We start from the raw sequence: 19528 nt of genomic DNA, 5'->3' as shown, positions 1-19528 counted from the left end.
AATTTCAAATGTTCATCCTAGTGTTTAAATCCTTATCTGAATCTGTTTTACTGTACAACCTTCACCCCACCATTGGAAGTCATACCTTCAGCTGTCTAAACCTCAGGAATTTGCTCCCTCCCTAAAGCCTCAAGGCACTCTTGGCATGAGTGCTCTCTATGACTACAATTAGCAGATCTCCCAGCAGAAGTAATGTTACTTTCTGAGGCAGCACACTTTATTACAATGAAATGATTTATCCATTACAGGCAAAATCCCAACTTTTAGATAACTGGGCCCTGACAAAAGGCTAAACTATTCCCAATGAAAAAACAACTCGTATTTACATAGCCGTTGAATGTAGAAAAGGTCCCGAATCACTTCAGACTGGAGTGCAAAAATAAACACTTAGTGGAATAGACATTGACTCATGGAAAGATAGATTAGGAGGGGTGACCAAGAACTTGGTTGAAATTCCTTTGATGGGGGAAATCACAGACAAGGGAATATAATCTTAAGATTAGAGGTAGGCCCTTTAGGAAGGAAATCAGGAAGAATGTTTTCATAAAAAGATGAGTAGAAATCTGGAATCCTCTTTCCAAAAAGCTGTTGAGGCTGAGATAATTGGAGCTTTTAAAAGAGATGGATAGATTTTGTTGAGTGAGGGTATCATGGGTTATAGAGCTAAGGTGGGTAACTGGGATTGAGGTACAGATATCCATGATCTAACAGAATGGCAGAGCAGGCTCAAGGAGCTGATGAGCAGCGGGACTCCAATATCAGACTAACGGCCGGTGGAGTGATGTATGGATGGTTACGCCCATGGAAAGAGTTTTTATGTTGGCGTTTGTCAGACTGTGAATCGTCTTCCTATTTCACATTGCTCTCCAAGGGGGAGGTTAGTGCAGTGGATCAGCTCCTAACCTGAAAAGAGAAAAGACCTGAAACCTCCCTCTCTTGTGTTTTGTCAGACTCCAGTAATCCTGCCATAGTAGCTAGCTGGCTATTCCTCACATCGTTGTATCCTACTTTCTTTGAGAGACCCTTGTCAGGAGGAAAAGGGAAAAAAAGTCACCAGTAGAGACATTAAATGCAAGTTTCAACCAGAGAACCACAGACTGCAAGTGCTGGGAAATCACCTCGCATCAGCCTGCAAGAAATTTGGAAGAAAACAATCAAAGTTAACCCATCTAATCCTGAACTCCGATTGGTGCTATTGAACTGTTTTATCTCATGTTTTGTGTGTCTTATGTGTGTGTGTTTGTATTTAGGAGTTTAAGAAGGGGTAGAGTTTAAGTTATAGAGTTAAAAGTTAGCAGAGCATATTTCTTTCTTTTGCCACTGGTTACAGATAATTTGTTTAATAAACAGTTATTTACTTGTTAAGTTTACAAACCTTGTGCTTGTATTCTTTTAACCTGAATAGTTAGGCAGAATTGGGGCAATTTGGTGGTCTGATTAAACTTCTCACATTTGTTACGGCTCAGGGAGCAGTGGGGCTTGTTACGACAGCGCACTATCCCCAGAGAGTCGTGACAACCTCTTTAAAAAACCCTTTTCAAAACCCAAGGGGGCAGTAACATAAGCCATTGCTGGAAGAGGAGGATGATGGTGGTGGCAGGGGGTTGGGGCGCAGGGGTGGGCGGAGTAATTCCCTTTATCTTAAACTAAATAAGGACATTGATCATTTGGATGTGTGAAGAGGTATTTTGGACAGTATAGTATTTTGTATTTTGTGCAAAGTCAGAGTAGAGGATTTGAAGGACAGAATTAAAAGCTGAAGATGCTGCAAGCCCATGTCAAGAGGTAGCTTCACCATCTATAGTCAGTCATTTAAGGGTGGTCCAATAGTCAATTAAATCATGTAAAGAAAACAAAATTGATACATGATGCAACAGGAAGCAAAGCAACATATAAGGGTAATGTAGTTTACACCGAGCAAACAGTTTGCCACTGTAATTGGCAGATGATCGGGTTCAATATTCTGTGAGGATCAGATCAAATGGCTGAAGGGTCTTCTTCCATCTGGAGTAACCTCATGAATAACATTCTTAAATTACCACTCTGTGGATTCAGCTTCTACATTACAAGAGTCACTACACTTAAAAAATACTTCATTGCCTGTAAAACTCTTGAGACATCCTGAGGTTGTTAAAGGCACTACATAAATACAATTTCTTTCTTTATTTCAGTTAGCAGGCGTCAAATGTGGCAATAATAAGAGTAGGTGAATGATATGAACGGTGATATATAAATTAAGAAACAACCTGAATTTCTATAATGCCTTTCACAACCTAAGGACATCCTATTGTGCTTTACAGATAAGAGGTACTTTCAGAGTGTAGTCACTTATGTAATTTAGGAAGGCCAGAGTTGACTGTGTAATACAGTCGTTACTGTTCAACATCACAGTTAGGCTGCAAAATACATGAAGCAAGAACAGGTGTTTATTTGTAGTATACATGTAGACAGAAACAGCAAAAGAGCAGTAGGGAATACAGTAGATTCTAGAAACAAATCTGCAGTCAGGTCAAAAACAGCACAACTGAACAACACCCAATATATTAATCTCGTCTCCAGCACGTGTCCATCACACACCAGTTTTTGCCCTTTAACAATGAATATAAAAGGAAAGATCATTGATCAGGAGCCTGAAATTTACAAACAGCTGTCACTGTGCTCTGACTGACTTCGGGCACTGACTAGGTTAGATAAACATTATTAACTATGTTCCAAACTTCATACTGCTGATAAACAATCCTGCAGGAGATTTGCAAGAGTAAAAATAAAAATCTTACCTTTTTAAACCTTTCCACTTTTCCTATACATATACACATAATTTTACACTTGCATCAGTCTTCATTTCAGACCTTGTAAACATCTCTGCACCTTGCTGGGATTGAAACTGAACAGGCTCTGGTCCACCACCAAATGTATTGTTTCAAGAGCACATGGCAAGTGATCCCATCAAATTCTCAGGCAAATAAAGGCACACTTAATAGAGATGAATAAATACACAGAGACTCTTTAAAAATGAAGTAACAGAAGCATGAATGTTTTACATGTACAGTTGCCCGTCAGTCAGGAAGCTCGCAAGGTTGAGAGACGCCCAGTATCACTATGGAAATAGTATCATATATCTTTCAAATACAAGTCGTAGCACAATCTGTCACCGTGGACATTCGGGTTTGAACTGGCAACTGGGCTTTGCAAATTTGTTTGAACTCAGAACAACACTCCATTCCAGTTTCAGCAGACCAGCTCCAGAGAGCACGAGCAGTGCCATTACTGTTCTGCACTGCACTTGGGTCAGTCAGCAGTGGTCGGCAGCACATTCCCCAGGGCAGTTATCAGATAAGTCCTCCTCATCTGCAACAAGTCAGAAGTGGCATTTTCAAGATCGAGATTGAAAATTTTTTATTAGAAAAAAAAGAAACATTTAAAAAAAAAGACTTGCATTTATATAGTGCCTTTCACAACCCCAGGACATTCCAATGCACTTTACAGCCAATGACATACCTTTGAAATGTAGTCACTGTTATAATGTAGGAAACACAGCAGTCAAGTTGCAGACAGCAAATTCTCACAAACAGCAATGTGAAGACCAGATAATCTATTTTTAGCAATGTTGGTTTAGGGGTAAATATTAGCCAGGGAAGATGTCCACCAAACACATCTTCCCTTCAACCCCCGGCGGCATTCTGCAGGGATCGTTCCCTCCGGGACACCCTGGTCCACTCCTCCATCACCCCCTACACCTCAATCCCCTCCCACGGCACCTTCCCATGCAACCTCAGAAGGTGCAACACCTGCCCCTTTACTTCCTCTCTCCTCACCGTTCAAGGGCTCAAACACTCCTTTCAAGTGAAGCAGCATTTCACTTGCACTTCCCTCAATTTAGTCTGCTGCATTTGTTGCTCCCAATGCGGTTTCCTCTACATTGGAGAGACCAAACGCACACTGGGTGACCGCTTTGCAGAACACCTTCGGTCTGTCCGCAAGCATCACCCAGACCTCCCTGTCACTTGCCATTTCAACACTCCACCCTGCTCTCATGCCTGCTGCATTGTTCCAGTGAAGCTCAATGCAAACTGGAGGAACAGCACCTCATCTTCAGACGAGGCACTTTACAGCCTTCCGGACTGAATATTGAGTTCAACAATTTTAGATCATGAACTCTCTCCTCCATCTCCACCCCCTTTCCGATCCCCTCTTTTTTTCCCGATAACTTATATAGATTTGTCTTTTCCCACTTATTTCCATTATTTTTAAATGTATTTCCATCCATTGTTTTATCTCTAGCTTTTAGCCTATTTCGATCCCTTCCCTTCACCCCACCCCACCCCCATGAGGGCTTTCTGTGTCTTGCTTGTCCTGTTTTCTACCCTTAATTAGCACATTCCTTAGATAATATCACCACCTTCAACACCTCTTTGTCCTTTTGGCTATGACATCTTTTGGTTATTTGCACCTATCACTGGTCCTCTATCCAGCTCTACCCACCCCCCACCCCCCCACACCCACACCCACACACACACCCACACACACACAACCAGCTTATATTTCATCTCTTTTCTATTTTTACTTAGTTCTGTTGAAGAGTCATACGCACTCGAAATGTTAACTGTGTTCCTCTCCGCAGATGCTGCCAGACATGCATAAGGTAGAGCTCATCTCAAAGCAAGAAAGCTGCTTTGGAGTACTTGCCAAATACAAACATGAGGGATGGTTAAAACGCGGTTGGATACTGAAAAAGGAGGGCCTAGTGATGGGCTTTTAATAGGCTGAGTGATGTGTTTGTGACTGAGAACCTTTTCTTTTAATGTTCCTAAAGCATCACTTACAGGAAATCAACTCAATATTAAAGGTAACCACATGGGCCAAAACATTTTCCTGCAGAATGGGAATAAAAGGAATCATGCACTCATCTACAAACTTTCTGAAGACAAACACAGTATGTTTCTACCTTGGTAAGAAATTGCACACCAAACACAGTAGAAGTATTTCCTTCTGAGGTAACTGGTCAAAATCAGCAGTTTTTCCTCAGTCTGAAAACAAGAAAACACTTTATATAAGACAAGCTTGTTAATTGAAAGAAAATTGCAACCCCAAAAATACACCATATTCCTGCAATCCAGATGTGATAACCCACTGTATTTCCTGTGCTCCAGATGTGGTAACCCACTGCCTTTGCCTGGCCCAGATGTGACTCACTATATTCCTGCGCTCCAAATGTGATAATACACTGCCTTCTCCTACACCAGACCTGTTAATTTACTGCACTCCTATGCACCATAGTGAGGTGAAGGGCATGATGGCCTCAGGCAGTGTGAATTGCACAGGGTGAGATAATGGCAATAACCAACACAAATAATCAACTGATTAAAAGGAATTTACATTTAAATAGCACCTTCACAATCTCAGGACGTTCCACAGTACTTCACAGCCAGTGAAATGCTTTTAAAGTGCAATGTTGTAATTAGGAGCCTTGTTACTGCTGTAATGCAGAAAATGCTGCAGCCAAGCTGTACCTAACCTAACCCCATCAGCTCCTTCCCCTAATGTCCGCATACTTTGCGCTGCTGGGACAACCAAGGAGGCAGAAGCCACATTCTGTACCTCGCTAGGACTGAATACATCTGCAATACTATTGGTCCAGGGTTCAATCTGGGAAACCTTTGATTCATCCACTCACAAGACAAACTTGTCGCTCCATGGCCAGGTCCTAATTATTAGGGCTTTTATGGCCCTATGAGGCAGAAATCCATTTGTCTACATTCCAAAGCTGAGCATGCAGGACATTTCAGCAGTTGATGTTCAACCAACTAACTGGAAAAGGTTATTTCACAAGGTAATTTCTTAGCACTGTCTGTTAATTATTGCACACAATCTATAAATATAGCTTATAATGAAAAATGATAAAATATAAACTGTCCTACTGTGTGAAACGTCTTATAATCCCATTCACTTGATTCTTCTTCCTCCTCCTTTGCATTATCATCAATGGAAGCGGACAACCAAAACCATGTTTCCTGTGGGACACCTATACCCTGTGCACAACAGTAATTGAGGACATTTAATTACATTTAATTGAAAAAATTAAAGTTCCTGTATATTCACATATCTATATCGTGACATCATTGTATAGTTTGGTTACAGAGTTTCTGGGACTATGATGATGATCAGATCATCATCTTTTTAGCGACACCAGTTCAGGGATAAATATTGGCAAGACACCAGGAAGAATTCCCCCACTCATCTTTGAAATAGTGCAGTGGGATCTTTTACATCCACCAGAGAGGGCAAACGAGGCAAAGGAACTTGGTTTGACATCTTACCCGTAAGACAGGTCATCATGACAAGGAAGGATAGTATGAAAGAAAATTTAATATGGAGCAGTGTTGCAGAGTTTAAAGTAAGATAGAGCACCAGAATAAAATGTTATTAGATGATTTCCTGACACAGCCTTGAAAGTGATGGGGGTTCCACTTAAAAGACAACAAAACCAAATCTTAGGGCTGATCCTTCCGGTCAGCGTTCCGGGGTGGGCACAACACGCCGATGTGTAAAATGACACATAAAACCTTTAAGGTTGGCGGGCAGGCGAAGAGCCCAAGCGGCCTTTGCATTTATCAGGAAACCTCATCCATGGACAGGATGAGGTTTCTTGAAGCTTTTATAAAATAAATTTTAAAAATTTCCAAACATCACAAACATGTCACATGAGGGAACATGTTTAAATAAATTTTTACTTCATTTATTTAAATGTTTTCTAATCTATTCAATCCCCCCAAGGCAGATCCATGCCTCAGGGAGATTGAGACGTTCTTTCGCGAGCATGCGTGAAAAAGCGCAGGCCCCGACTCTCCCTCCTCCCTCCACCCGCACAGATAGCACTGAGCGCTACCGGCTGCACGTTACGCTGGGTGAGCCTTAATTGGCCCACCCGTGCAAAACAGCGGGGCATAGCCGATCGTGGGAGGCTATCGGCTCTGCGCCCGCCCCCGCCCGCTCCCACCCAACCCACCCGCCATAGGAAAAATTCTCCCCTTAGATTTTTATTGGCTTGAATTGTCAAACAGTGGTCATTTTAAATGTCTTTGATTATGTCAGTGGGCAAATCTATGGCAGATGGGAGTTTCATTTGAGCTAGTGTTAAGTGTTAGAGTTGAGCTAGGTCATTCATTTTGGATCTAAGGAAGATAAATTGGAGTACTTTCTAAATGCTGAGAAACTAGGAACTGTAGAAGAGCAGAGAAATTTAGGAGTCTAAGCACTCAAATTATTAAAAGCAAGTGATCAGGTACCAAAAGCAATCAAAAAAGCTAAGGGTATGTTGTCCATTGGCCTAAAGGAAGGAAGTTTGTGCTTCACTTGTACAGTCTTGGCCCCATCAGGAAAAGTGTATTGAGTTCTCAGCGCCACACCTTAAAAAGGATATCACGATAGCCTCTCCAGTCCAGAAGTTTATTTTTCATACTCACTAATTGTCTGAAAATTTCTTGACCATGCCCAAGCAACTCAAGGCATCATCTTAGTACAATACTTTTTTGGGAGTAGAAACATGGAAGAAACAGCATTTGGATAAGCAAAACAATTTTTTTTGCTGCTTTATATTTTATCATTATTTTATGCTTCAGTTAAATATTTACTGTAGATTGCGGCACATAAGTCAATCTGGCATACAAGACAACTCCACTTTCTCACTCCAAAAATCATATTTGGGCCTATACTCAGTGTATAAGTCGACACCTTAGAAAAGCATGTTTTACTCACCTTACAAGTCGGTGCTTGGAATCAAGCATGGGGAAATGGTGGCATAGTGGCATTGTCATTAGACTAATATTCCAGAAAACCCACGGTAATGCTCTGGGGACCTAGGTTCAAATCCCACTACAACAGATGATGAAATTTGAATTCAATAAACTGGATTCAATTAGACATTCGATGATGACCATGAAACTATTGCCGATTGTCAAAAAAAGCCATCTGGTCCACTACTGTGGACTAATGGGAAGAAAGTCTACCATCCTTACCTGGTCTGGCCTACATGTGGCTCCAGCAATGTGGCTGGACTCTTAGCTGCCCTTTCAACAAGGGCAATAAATGCTGGCCTAGCCAGTGATGCCCACATTCCATGAACAAAACAAAGATACTGGTCGTGTTGCCAAGGTGTGCGGGAGTTTAAGACATGCCCACATAGAGCAGAAATGCAAAGAAATGACAAACAGAAATGCAAAGCAAAAAAGAATGAAGTGCGAAGCTCCAAAGTCGTAACATTTGCTAACTAGTGCTGCAGTGAGGGAATTTGGTGTTAGTGAAAAGCTGGTGGGAGAATGGAAGAAGGAGGGATCCGCCCTGCAGAAAATGCCCAAGACCAAATGTACCATGGGAACAGGTACCAGCTACTGGCCTGATCATGAGAGACATGTGTCGAATGGATTACATCATTACCAGAAATGCAAAGCGTATAAGTGGACCAATTCAAATCCTGAGTCCATCAAAAGTTTCAAATAGCTAGTTGTTGTAGCCACTTTATGGAGTAAAAACGACTGGTGTTGCGGCAGAAGACCAAGATCCCCCAGATACTAGCAAAAGATCTCGATACCAAAATGACCAGTTTCCAGCATTTATCATCAAGAATGAGTAGCCATTATGCCACATCGGCAACATGGACAAAATGCTCAGCAACCAAACTGTTGAGAAAAAGAAGGTTTTAACACAATTCTAATGAAAACCACAGACACGAGAAGAAAGAATTCACAGCATTGCTAATACCAAATATTGCTAATGGCATGGCCAAAGCAACAAAATTAAAGCCAATGGTAATTTTCAAATGCAATTGTCAAATGTAAAACCATGCCAAAAATCTAGTTGCCTGCAGGAGTTTTGTGTATGCCCATGACAATGGTTGAAGTTGTGCATTGATAATGTGTGAAATGGGCGTGGTGGTAGCCTACATAAAAAACACAGTTTATTAGTGTGGAACGTGTTCAGATCTCCAGTTAACCGATGGAAGGAAGAGGCACCTGCAAAAAAATAACACCCAAATTGTGGTTATACCGGAAGTCAAACGTTGGTAGTTCAACCTTTGGATGTGTGCCTCAACAAGCCATTCAAGGACCATGTTGACACCGAATGGAATTGGTGGATGGTTGATAGAGAAAAAAGCCTTCACAAAGAGTGGAAATATGTGTGCTGCCCATTTGACGTTTTCTGTGGTTTCATCATTAAATCACAGGATGTTATTAATACACAAACCATCATCGGATTGTTCAAAAAAATGCGGAACATCACATTCAATGGATGGAGAGGAAGATGATTTGTTGTGGAGGGATGACTCTGAAACCAAAAGCGTCACATCTGATCCAGGGCGATCCTTATAATGATGCCATAGCCAAAGTGACTTATAATGAATTTGATGAACTCTTTGCATCAGTTGCTGAAGACAATGAATTTGATAGTTTTTAAAACATTTTGATTGTGGTTAAAGGAATCCTTGTACAATTCATTCATTCAATAAAATGTGCCACATTGATTTAATTTGAAGTTCTGGTGTTATTTTTCTCACATTTCAAAATGGCAACCACCCACACCAACACCAGCTGCTCACATTTTATACTCGGCATACAAGTTGATCCCCGTTTTGAAAGGATTCTTGGAGGCTACAAAGGTCGACTTATATGCCACAATATGCAACATATCATGTACTGCCTGGCAGGGTGGTGGAGGCGGGTTGCCTCACATCCTTTAAAAAGTATCTGGATGAGCACTTGGCACGTCATAACATTCAAGGCTATGGGCCAAGTGCTGGTAAATGGGATTAGGTTGGTAGGTAGGTCAGGTGTTTCTCACGTGTCAGTGCAGACTCAATGGGCCGAAGGACCTCTTCTGCACTGCGATATTCTGTGATTCTATGATATCCATGGTTCACACATCTGCGGTTAAGCATTCTAACATCATTCTATAATCCAGAAAATTCCAAAATGGCTTGTAATCCCTTGAATAGGTAAGTCTAAGGGAAGATCAGATTTAAGTGTTTGTGTTTATAAGGTTTCAACAGGGTAGATACAGAGAAACTATTTCTTCTGGTGGGATATCAAAGATGAAGGGACACCATCTTAAAATTAGAGCTAGGCCTTTCAGGAGGGAAATCAGCGAGCATTTTTTCCAAGTAAAGGGAGCTGGAAATCTGGGACATTCTTACCCCAAAAGATTATAGATACTGAAAGTGAATTGGAGTTTTCATGGCAGAGATCAATAATACTGTCATATCTGCTGAGTTTTTCCACGTATTTTTATTTTTGTTTTGGATTTCCAGCATCCGCAGTTTTTTGCTTTTATCAATAAGTTTTTTGTTGGTTTAGGCTATGAAAGGATATGGAGTTAAGAAGGGTAGGTGGGATTGAGATACAGATCTGTGAGATCTCAGCCTGAAGGGCTGAATGGCCTCCTCTGATTCCAATCATGTTAAAAGTTAGTTGGGATACCTTCTGTGTATCTAGTTGTTGACAGGCAAGCTGGCTCTTCCTTAGATCTCCTTCCATCTGAAGTTGATCCTTTTTTTGTCTGACATGTAGCCTGCAAGATCAGAAGGAAAAATAGACAAATTGAAACCACCAGCTGATTTTTATAAACACAGCCCAGACTGAACAATACAATGTTGAATGACTACATTTAAATAATGCCTTTAACATTCTTGAAAATGTCTCAAGCTTCACAGGAGCATTAGCAAACAAAATTTGCACCAAGCCTTATAAAGTGATATTAGGATGGCTGACAAAAGGTTTGGTGAAAGAGGTTTTGAGAAATGATTTAAAGGGGGAGAGAGAGGGAGAGAAGCGGAGAGTTTTAAGGGCAGAATTCTAGAATTTAGGGCCTAGACAACTGAAAGTATGGCTGTTAGTGGTGGAGTGATAAAAATCAATAAGCGCAACAGCAGCCTCTCAAAAGAGTACACATCCTTCCAAAAGTGCAGTGCCCAGAATTGAACACAATACTCCATTTGAGGCCAAACCAGAGATTTATAAAGGCTCATCATCATCCCCTTGCTTTTGTATTCCAAACCTCTATTTCTAAAGCCCAGAATTCTATATTCCTTTTTAACCACTTTCTCCAACTGCCCTGCCACTTTCAATGATTAATGCACAAATACTCCCAAGGTCCCTCTGTTCCTGCATCCTGTTTAGAATTGTACCCTTTATTTTATATTGCCAATGCTCCTCCTTCCTACCAAAATTAATCACCTCACAATTCTCTGCACTAAATTTAATCTGCCACGTCTTTGCTCAACCCACCAGCCTGTCTGTCCTCCAGAAGTCTATTACTATCCTCTTCACAGTTCACAATACTTCCAAGTTTTGAATCATTTGCAAATTTTGAACTTATGCCCTATAAAGACAATCCTGTCAGTGGTGGTGCTGCAGTGACCCCATTGTTGAAATGGCTATAATTACAATGTGACAAGTTTACATGGGCTGTTGCTATTATTAATATGTACAAAGGAATTTATATTGGAAGAAATTGATAAAAATCTTATTGACTTTACATTATTCTTACGCTTTTAAAAGATGATCATGGTTCACATTCTGCACATTTTCTTTTTCAAGTTCCAACAAAATCATGCTTTCATTAAATATATATGTTTCAGATAGCCCTCTACTGTACCTATATTCATTAAGGGCAAACTCCTCTGCTCGTTTTTTCACTTGTGACATTCGTTCGCGATGTTCTGTCGTTTCCTCAGCTTTCCGTTTCTCAGCTGTCTCATGGCCAATTCCACCACGTCCTGCAATGGTAAAACATCACTCAGTCGACGACTTGCATGTCAGTCAATCACATACATCGCAAAGAGATTATCAGCAATGTTGCTGCCTTTTATAAAACATGATGCAGCACTGATGTGTATCATTACAGTACATCTTTACAAGTATTTATTTGCAGTTCCAAGCAAAAACCTCCTAACCCAACAACCACAGTTGTTGTCTGTATCTATTTATAGGGACACAAGTTCCAGTTAACGCCCACCACTTGCGTATAATTTAACACAATTAATATACAGTAAACACCTAACAGTCAGCCCCAACAACACAGAACTGCTTTTTTCCTGACCTTCACAGCTGCCCCACAATCACAGCCTGCCTCCTGTGCTCTTACTTCGCGATGATCAGTCCAAGTTCCCTATCTCCTCCCAATGCTAGAGTGTGGTTCAAGGGTTCTACAGAAACAGGAACCAGAGGAAGAAGCCAATCAAAGGGACCATCTCATCAGTGTCAATCTGCTGTCTCTACCAGACCTGCACCACAAGTTCCCTGCTGGGAATAGACATTTGCCTTCACTCCGCTCATGGCCCATCACTGTATCTGGCCCCACAGCTGCTCAGACTTGATTCCCAGGGATATGGCTCCATCACTGCTGCTGCTGCTGTCCACCGGTCCAATGTCTCTGAGCTGCTCCCACATTAATTCGCCCCTGCATCCGCCCATATACACAGCAGCCTGCTCTTTCTCCATGCGTGTGCTACAACTACAAATACATCACTGAAATCTAGCTATAGTAGGAAACTAAAAACCAAACCAGGAAGGGGATGGCCATTCCCTGGCTCCAAAGCACATTAAAGCATCTGGGAAAAGGAGTCTTCTTTGGACAAAAGAGATTTATGGCAAACCCAACCCAGAAGAAAGAGGCACTTCAAACAATCTATATAGCTGCCCCAATCTCTCCCTCATCACTTCCTTCTCAAACTTCCTACAGCCCATTTCTCTCTTAGGCCTTGATAGATTGTCCTTTTCATGAAACCCATCATCTCTGTGGAACCCATTTCCTGCTTTTCAATGCCTTTCCCAGCCAACTACTAACCACAATCACTTCTTGCTTTGTAACTCATTGACATTGTAAACAATACCCTTTAACCCATCTGTATCACAATCTTTTGCATGGTAGATTGGGGATAAGTACTGGATTTGAATGCTACCAACATGAGTATTTTGCTTTTAACATGCACATTAACACTGACTGAGGACCAGATCTAGTGAGATAATAGAATGGACCCCCTTCCAAAGCATCATGGTGAATTGGGATTAACTTACCTGTCTTGATCTGTAGTGGAATAGGTTCAACAATACCATTTCCTGCAAAAGCAAAGATTGCATTTAGGAGATTTTAATCATTATCATTTTGTCAGTTCACTCCCAAAGTTCAAGTTAAACTACCACATGAACTCTCTGCAGCTGAGTCACTTCATCTTAAGTTACAATCATACACATGCATTACGTAACATTTTTAAAAATGCATTCTTTCACGGGGAGTGGGCGTCGTTGGCAAGGCCAGCATTTGTTACCCACCCTTAATTCTCCATGAAATAAGTGGCTTGCTGGGTCATTTCAGCAAGCAGTTAAGAGTCAACCACATTGCTGTGGGTCTGGAGCCACATGTAGGCCAGACCAGGGAGCAATGGGTTTTTACAGCAATGGACAATTGTTTCACGGTCACTATTACTGAGGCTAGCTTTTATTTCCAGATTTTATTAATTGAATTTAAATTCCACCAACTATCATGGTGGGATTTGATCTTGTGGCCCCTGAGCATTAACTTGGGCCTCTGGATTACTAGTGGACATTACCATTATGCCACCATCTCCCCTACTTGTGAGTTAGATCAAATCTAGGGACCATAAATAGAAGATAGTCACTAATAAATCCTGCAAAAAATTCAAGTGAAACTTCTTTACCCTGCTGGTGGGAACGTGTCTTTACCCTGCTGGTGGGAACGTGTCTTTACCCCGCTGGTGGGAACGTGTCTTTACCCCGCTGGTGGGAACGTGTCTTTACCCCGCTGGTGGGAACGTGTCTTTACCCCGCTGGTGGGTACGTGTCTTTACCACGCTGGTGGGAACGTGTCTTTACCCCACTGGTGGGAACGTGTCTTTACCCCGCTGGTGGGAACATGTCTTTACCCCGCTGGTGGGAACATGTCTTTACCCCGCTGGTGGGAACATGTCTTTACCCTGCTGGTGGGAATGTGTCTTTACCCCGCTGGTGGGAATGTGGAATTCACTATCATTTAGAATGGTCGAGACAAAAGCAGGGACGTGTTTATGAGAAAGAAAGAAATGGGGTATGCTTATAATGTGAAAGGAAGTTGGATTGGTGAAAGCTAACCTGGAGAATGAACACCCAACTATTGGGATGAACAGCCCGTTTCTGTGCTGTATAATTCTATGCAATTCTACGTTTTAAAGATAGAAACTTCAATAATGAAAATAAAGACAGAAAAAGCTGCAAACTTTCAGCAAGTCGAGCAGCTTCAGTAGAGAGAAAAAGTGAGTTCATGTTTGGAGTGTGGCATTTTCCTGTCCTTCCTGCTGAATGTTTCCTGCATTTTCTCTCTCTGATTTCCAGCATCTGCAGCGTTTTTGCTTTTCCCTTAACCTGGTGTTCACAATACTGAAGGGTTTTGATACAGTAAATAAGAAACTGTTTCCAGTGGTTAATAACACAGACTTAAGGTAATTGGCAAAAGCGTAAGTGGGAAGATGAGAAGATTTTCTTTTAAACATGGTGAGTTATGATGATCTGGAAGGAGCTGCCTGAAAGGGTGGTGGAAGCATATTCAATAGTAACTTTCAGAAGTGATTTAAATAAATACTTGGCGGGGAAAAATGAGCAGGCTCTGGGGAAAGCAGGGAAATGAGACTAATGGGACAGATCTTTAAAAGATTCGGCAAAGGCACGATGGGCCAAATGGTTCAAACGTGTGCATCTTGTTTCTAAATTGCATACTCAAGTTGACTGAGGACCAGAGCTGTTGAACTAAGAAAGCATTGAATTGATCATTGTTGGATGTTCTTTTTGTAAAAACAGTAAAGATACTTCATAAATGCAAAATGTTCTTAGCTCTTGAGTGGCAGTGTAGAAAAAGCCTCTACAAGTGAATATTGTCACTGGTGTCCCTCCTTGGTGTTGAAAACACCAGATGAGTAAACTTGACCATGTTGTATGACCAGTTGAAGGAACTCGCCACCAGTGAATTTGATCTGTAGGTTTATTTCATTCAATATTTTTAACATTTAATCTGAGGCTTTGCAGATCCTCAATCCAGCTGGTCCTGCCTCACTCCACTGTCTCTCACATGCTTATCTTCATTACAGTATCTGTAGAGCATACAGATGGGCAGGAACACTGAGCTGGTATCTCCTCAGTTATGCGGTATCTCTTTCGCAAACTTGAGCTCATCTGTCTGTCTCCTCCTTCAGACCTACAATCCTCCCAAAATTTTTGGCCTCCTCCAGTTCTGGCCTCTGTGCACCCCCAATTTTCACTTCCCCACCAATGGTGGCCATGCCTCCAGCTGCCTAGGCCCTAAGCTCCGGAAATTCTTCCCAGATCTCTTCGACTCTCAAGCTCTCTTTTCTCCTTTCAGATCTTTCTTACAATCTACCTGTTTGACCAAGCTTTTGGTCACCGGTCTTCATATCTCCTAATACTTCACGGTATTGAATTTTGTCTAATTATGCTCTTGTGAAGTGCCTTGCAGTGTTTTATTATATATATAAAAATTCAAGCTGTTGTGATTCCCATGAAATAATGGCAGAGCTTGAAATCTGCATTATTTTAAATTGGGTTTTTTTGGTTGGGATTTTTTTATAGTCAGAATTTTATCATTACAATTCACAATAAAGTACATAAATGCTTTGATTAAATGCTGCACTCAGCACATACATCCTTCAGAAAACAATTCAAAGACAATCAAAGATGACTGGAAACGTACCACTTTTGCCAAGACCACGACCTTCTTTATACCCCATCTTCTGAAGCAATGCAAATCCCTTGTTTTCACTTCCTAATGAGCTCTGTAACATGGTCTCCCGTCTCTCCTTCTCTTCTTCCTTTTTGCTCTTCTGCTTGTTTTCCAGGATCATTTCCAGTGCACGCTCTTTCTTAAGCATTTCTTCTTTCACTCTTCTGACCATTGCCAGTCCTGGTTTGACATCTTGCCTAAGTGAACATGAATGGCACCATTAACTTTAATTATCACTGCCAGATTTATCTCTATCTTTCTTGAAGACGATGACCCTCCCTTGTTGAGACAGTTTCAGGGCAGTCAGTGACTCTCAGTTCTCTTAAGAATCTCTTCTTTGTGTGCCTGCGTCGGTGGCTATTTGGCCATGGTGTCCATTCCCCAACATCCCAACACATGCAATTCCAGCTGGTGTTGCTGGACAGTGATCGAGAGCAGGAGGCCCAGCCAATTTTCCCCTTGTTAACCCAGGGACACAGAGAACAACTGAGGAACCTTTACTATCATACTGACCGCAATCAAATTCAGCACAGAGTAGGGATGAAATTGGATCTATAGAATCATGCAGCACAGTAGGAAGCTATTCAGTCCATTGTGTTTGTGCCAGTTCTTTGGAAAAGCTATTGAATTAGTCCAACTCCCCAGCTCTTTCCCCTTAAAGTGCTTAATCCTTTTGAAAGTTGCTACCAAACCTGTCGCCACCAGCCTTTCAGGTTGTGCATTCCACACTACAACAATTCACTACCTAAAATAATATCTCATCTCCCCTCTGCTTCTTTTGCCAGTTATCTTAAACATACAACGTCCAGTCATGGACCATCCTGTGAGTGGAAAGTTTCCCCTTCTTTACTCCATCAAAATGCTTTATACTTTTGAACACCTCGACTGAATCTCCCCATAACCATCTCTGCTCTACAACCTCAACATCTCCACATTACTGAAGTTTTTCATCCATCTTAGTAAATCTCCTCTACCTGTCCTCCAAAGCCTTGATAACCTTCCTGAAGTGTGGTACCCAGAATTGGACACAAATCTCCACCTGAGGCCCAATCAGTGATTTATGAAGGTTTCATATAATTCCCTCGGCTCTATGGATACTTAATTGCTGAGCCGCCAATAGAGGTCATCCATCTTAATTTTCAACTAACAACAGGCAATAAATGGCAGCATCACCCACATTCAAGAAAAATAATATTGTGTCAAGTGACATTATTCAAAGAATAAGGAACATGGAGCACTCCCAAAGCCCTGGACAAAATTCAACATCACTAGAACAGCTTAACTGGTTATCCATCTGGTTGCTGTTTATGTGAGCTCGCTGTGCATAAACAGTTGCCTACAAAACTAGAGTGACTATATGTCAAAAGTAATTAATTGCTGTGAAATCCTTTGGAATGTACAAATCATCGTTTCCGTGCGAGTTCTCTCCGCGAATTACTACAGGAACAAACATTATTGCACTATTTAACCTTATGATGGTATTGGTTCTGTTATTTTAGAAGTTAAGTGAAGTAATATGAATAAATTTTTCTATGTCTTCATCTAAACCGACTGCAACTTCACCTGGTGTTGTGCAGTTAGAAGCACAGTTTGCAATAGTTGTGAAGACAGAAATAGCAGTTTAAATGTAAGATTTAAAACCAAGGAAAACTTCTTCACGCGGAGAGTTTTGGAATTGATTCCAGGGTTTAGTGATCGAGGCGGAAACTATGTCAAGATTTAAGCTTAGACAGGGTGGAGGAGAAGAGGGGATGATTGAAAAGATGATGGAATGAAGGGACCTGGGGCCAGAGGACTGTTTGCTAAGTGGAGATTAAAGACTCTCACGGGATGGGCCTGTTTCTATTCAACATGTTTAGCGTCAACACCCCCTCTAACCAGGCCCAATCCCCGGCCTCGGCTCCTGCCCGTAGAGCCCCTTGGCGGACGATCGAACTCTTACTGCAAATTGACAAAGGCGTCCGACATGTAGTCATCGTCCTGCTCCTGCCGGGCCGCCATCTTCCTGACCCGAGCCGACCCTCAGCCTCGGCCAACGGCGGGAACTGCGCCTGCGCAAGGCCGGCGGGCTGACGCAAGAGTGTGCGCGTGGGCGACGCTGGCCGTGCGCGTACCCGTTGCGCGGTGGGTGACGGGCCGTTGATGCCGGCTATGAGTGAGGAGGCCACGGGCTTAGGGTTAATTTGCGGCAGCGGCGACTGAGTGAGTGTCCGACCGACTGGCGGTGTCTGCCCACAGCCGGGCTGAAGCCTTTCCCCGCTGCCAGGCCAAGCGGAGAGCGGGTGAGTAGCTGGGCCGCAGCGGGAGGCCCCGCGGCCCTGGCCGGGCTGGGCCGGCTCTGTACACCGCCCTGCCCGGGGACAGGGGTGTCCAGAGACCGGTCTGGATCTCGGGAGCTAGTTGGTGAGGGAGAGAGGGTTCACATACATCCCGCCCCCCTTACCCGCCTCCTCCTGACTGCCCGATAACCCTGAGTCCACCGGCAGCCTCTACTCTCTGCCCAGCCCTGCCCTACCCGCCTCTTGTCGCCGTCCCCCGGCCAGTCCCCCTCTGCCGCCCTTTCGCCCGCCCCCCTCTGCCGCCCCCCTCGCCCGTCCCCTCCGGCCGCCCCCCTGCTGGCCCTCTCTGCCCCCCTTCCTCCCCTTGCCAATCCCCCTTCCTTGAGTCTTTATTCCTGGTTTCCTGCGTTGCTGATATTTGCGTGTCCTTTGTGCTGCAGGAAGTGAAGTTCTTACCCTTTTGTTTGGTGCAGTGGAATAGCTGATCATGATCTGGATAATATTGGTCCTGTGAAGATGTGTATTCCACATAGCCTGTTGAGCTGAATGGCCTGTTTCTGTGTTGTAAATACTTTGTAATTACTTGACAGGAAGTCAGCTATCCCCATTTCAAAAAGCTTATATACTGCCTTTCATGACCTCCAGCCATCCCAGAGCATTTTATAACCAATTAACTTCTTTTTGACACATAGCCACCATTGTAGGAAGCACAGCAGTTAGTTTGTGCACAGCAAGATCCCAGAAACGGCAATACCAGATTATCGGTTTCTGTGATATAGGCCGAAGGATAGATATTGGCCAGGACACTCAATTCTCAAAACAAACAGTTTGCAAATTGGACTAGAGTGTGAACAATGCATTACTCTCATCATTGTAGCATGGTTCCTCAGAACATTGTTTGGTAGACCTTGAGGCATAGTGAAATTTCTTTACTGTTCATATATGATTACTCCTGGAAGAAGCAGGTATCGTCCTAGGCACTATCATCCCTGACCTGGGCTAATAGCCCATTATTATTATTCTGATACTAGATGCTGGACATCCAAAATAAAATCAGAAAGTGCTGGAAAACTCAGCAAGTCTAGCAGCATCTGGGAGAGAGAAACAAAGTTCACGTTTCGAGTCCAATATGACTCGATTCAAAATGTTAACTCTGTTTCTCTGTCCACAGTTGCTGCCAGACCTGCTGAGGTTTCCATTACTTTGTTTTTATTTCATTATTATTGAAAGTGCCTGTTGAGTAATACAGCAGTGTGAGGAAACAATTGAAATATTTCCCCCTCTCCAGTAATGAGCCTGTAAGTTTGAGTACAAAACCACATTCTTAGATATAGGAATACAGGACAGGGGTCAGTATATGTGTGGAGAGAGAAACGAGTTAATGTTTCAGGTGAGTGACTTCATCTATGTATTTATTTAGGTTTCAGACATCCCAGCCTGTCTTTCTCCCCCCCCACCCCACCCCCCACACA

The 19528-nt window shown here is 42.5% G+C and overlaps 2 protein-coding genes across 2 annotated transcripts in view; one reads left to right on the top strand and one right to left on the bottom strand.

The window, feature by feature from the left end:
- Positions 1-2408: 2408 nt before the first annotated feature.
- Positions 2409-17868, bottom strand: gpatch11 (G patch domain containing 11). Its single transcript, XM_041187766.1, has 8 exons — positions 17720-17868; positions 15748-15974; positions 13068-13109; positions 11647-11767; positions 10470-10560; positions 5919-6029; positions 4946-5027; positions 2409-3348 (listed from the first exon to the last, which is right to left on the bottom strand). The coding sequence occupies exons 1-8, from the start codon at positions 17776-17778 to the stop codon at positions 3293-3295; spliced, it is 789 nt and encodes a 262-aa protein (XP_041043700.1). The 5' UTR covers positions 17779-17868; the 3' UTR covers positions 2409-3292.
- A 7-nt stretch (positions 17869-17875) lies between these two features.
- heatr5b (HEAT repeat containing 5B) overlaps positions 17876-19528 on the top strand; it is a 102314-nt gene continuing 100661 nt past the window's right edge. The window contains exon 1 of the mRNA XM_041187765.1: positions 17876-18059. The gene's annotated coding sequence lies outside the window, so the exon portion shown is untranslated. The remainder of the gene's footprint in view (positions 18060-19528) is intronic.

This window comes from Carcharodon carcharias, chromosome 5, assembly GCF_017639515.1.
Source record: "Carcharodon carcharias isolate sCarCar2 chromosome 5, sCarCar2.pri, whole genome shotgun sequence".
Taxonomy (NCBI): Eukaryota; Metazoa; Chordata; class Chondrichthyes; order Lamniformes; family Lamnidae; genus Carcharodon; species Carcharodon carcharias.
The sequence above is the reverse complement of the archived record's forward strand: the minus strand, read 5'-3'. Positions and strand labels throughout refer to the sequence as shown.

Coding starts and splice junctions, on each gene's coding strand:
- gpatch11 (XM_041187766.1), bottom strand. CDS start 17,778: ATGGCGGCCCGGCAGGAGCAGGACGATGACTACATGTCGGACGCCTTT. Junction 11,768..13,067: donor TCCACTACAGATCAAGACAG/GTAAGTTAATCC, acceptor TTACCATTGCAG/GACGTGGTGGAATTGGCCAT. Junction 5,028..5,918: donor ATTATAAGACGTTTCACACA/GTAGGACAGTTT, acceptor TCTTGTTTTCAG/ACTGAGGAAAAACTGCTGAT.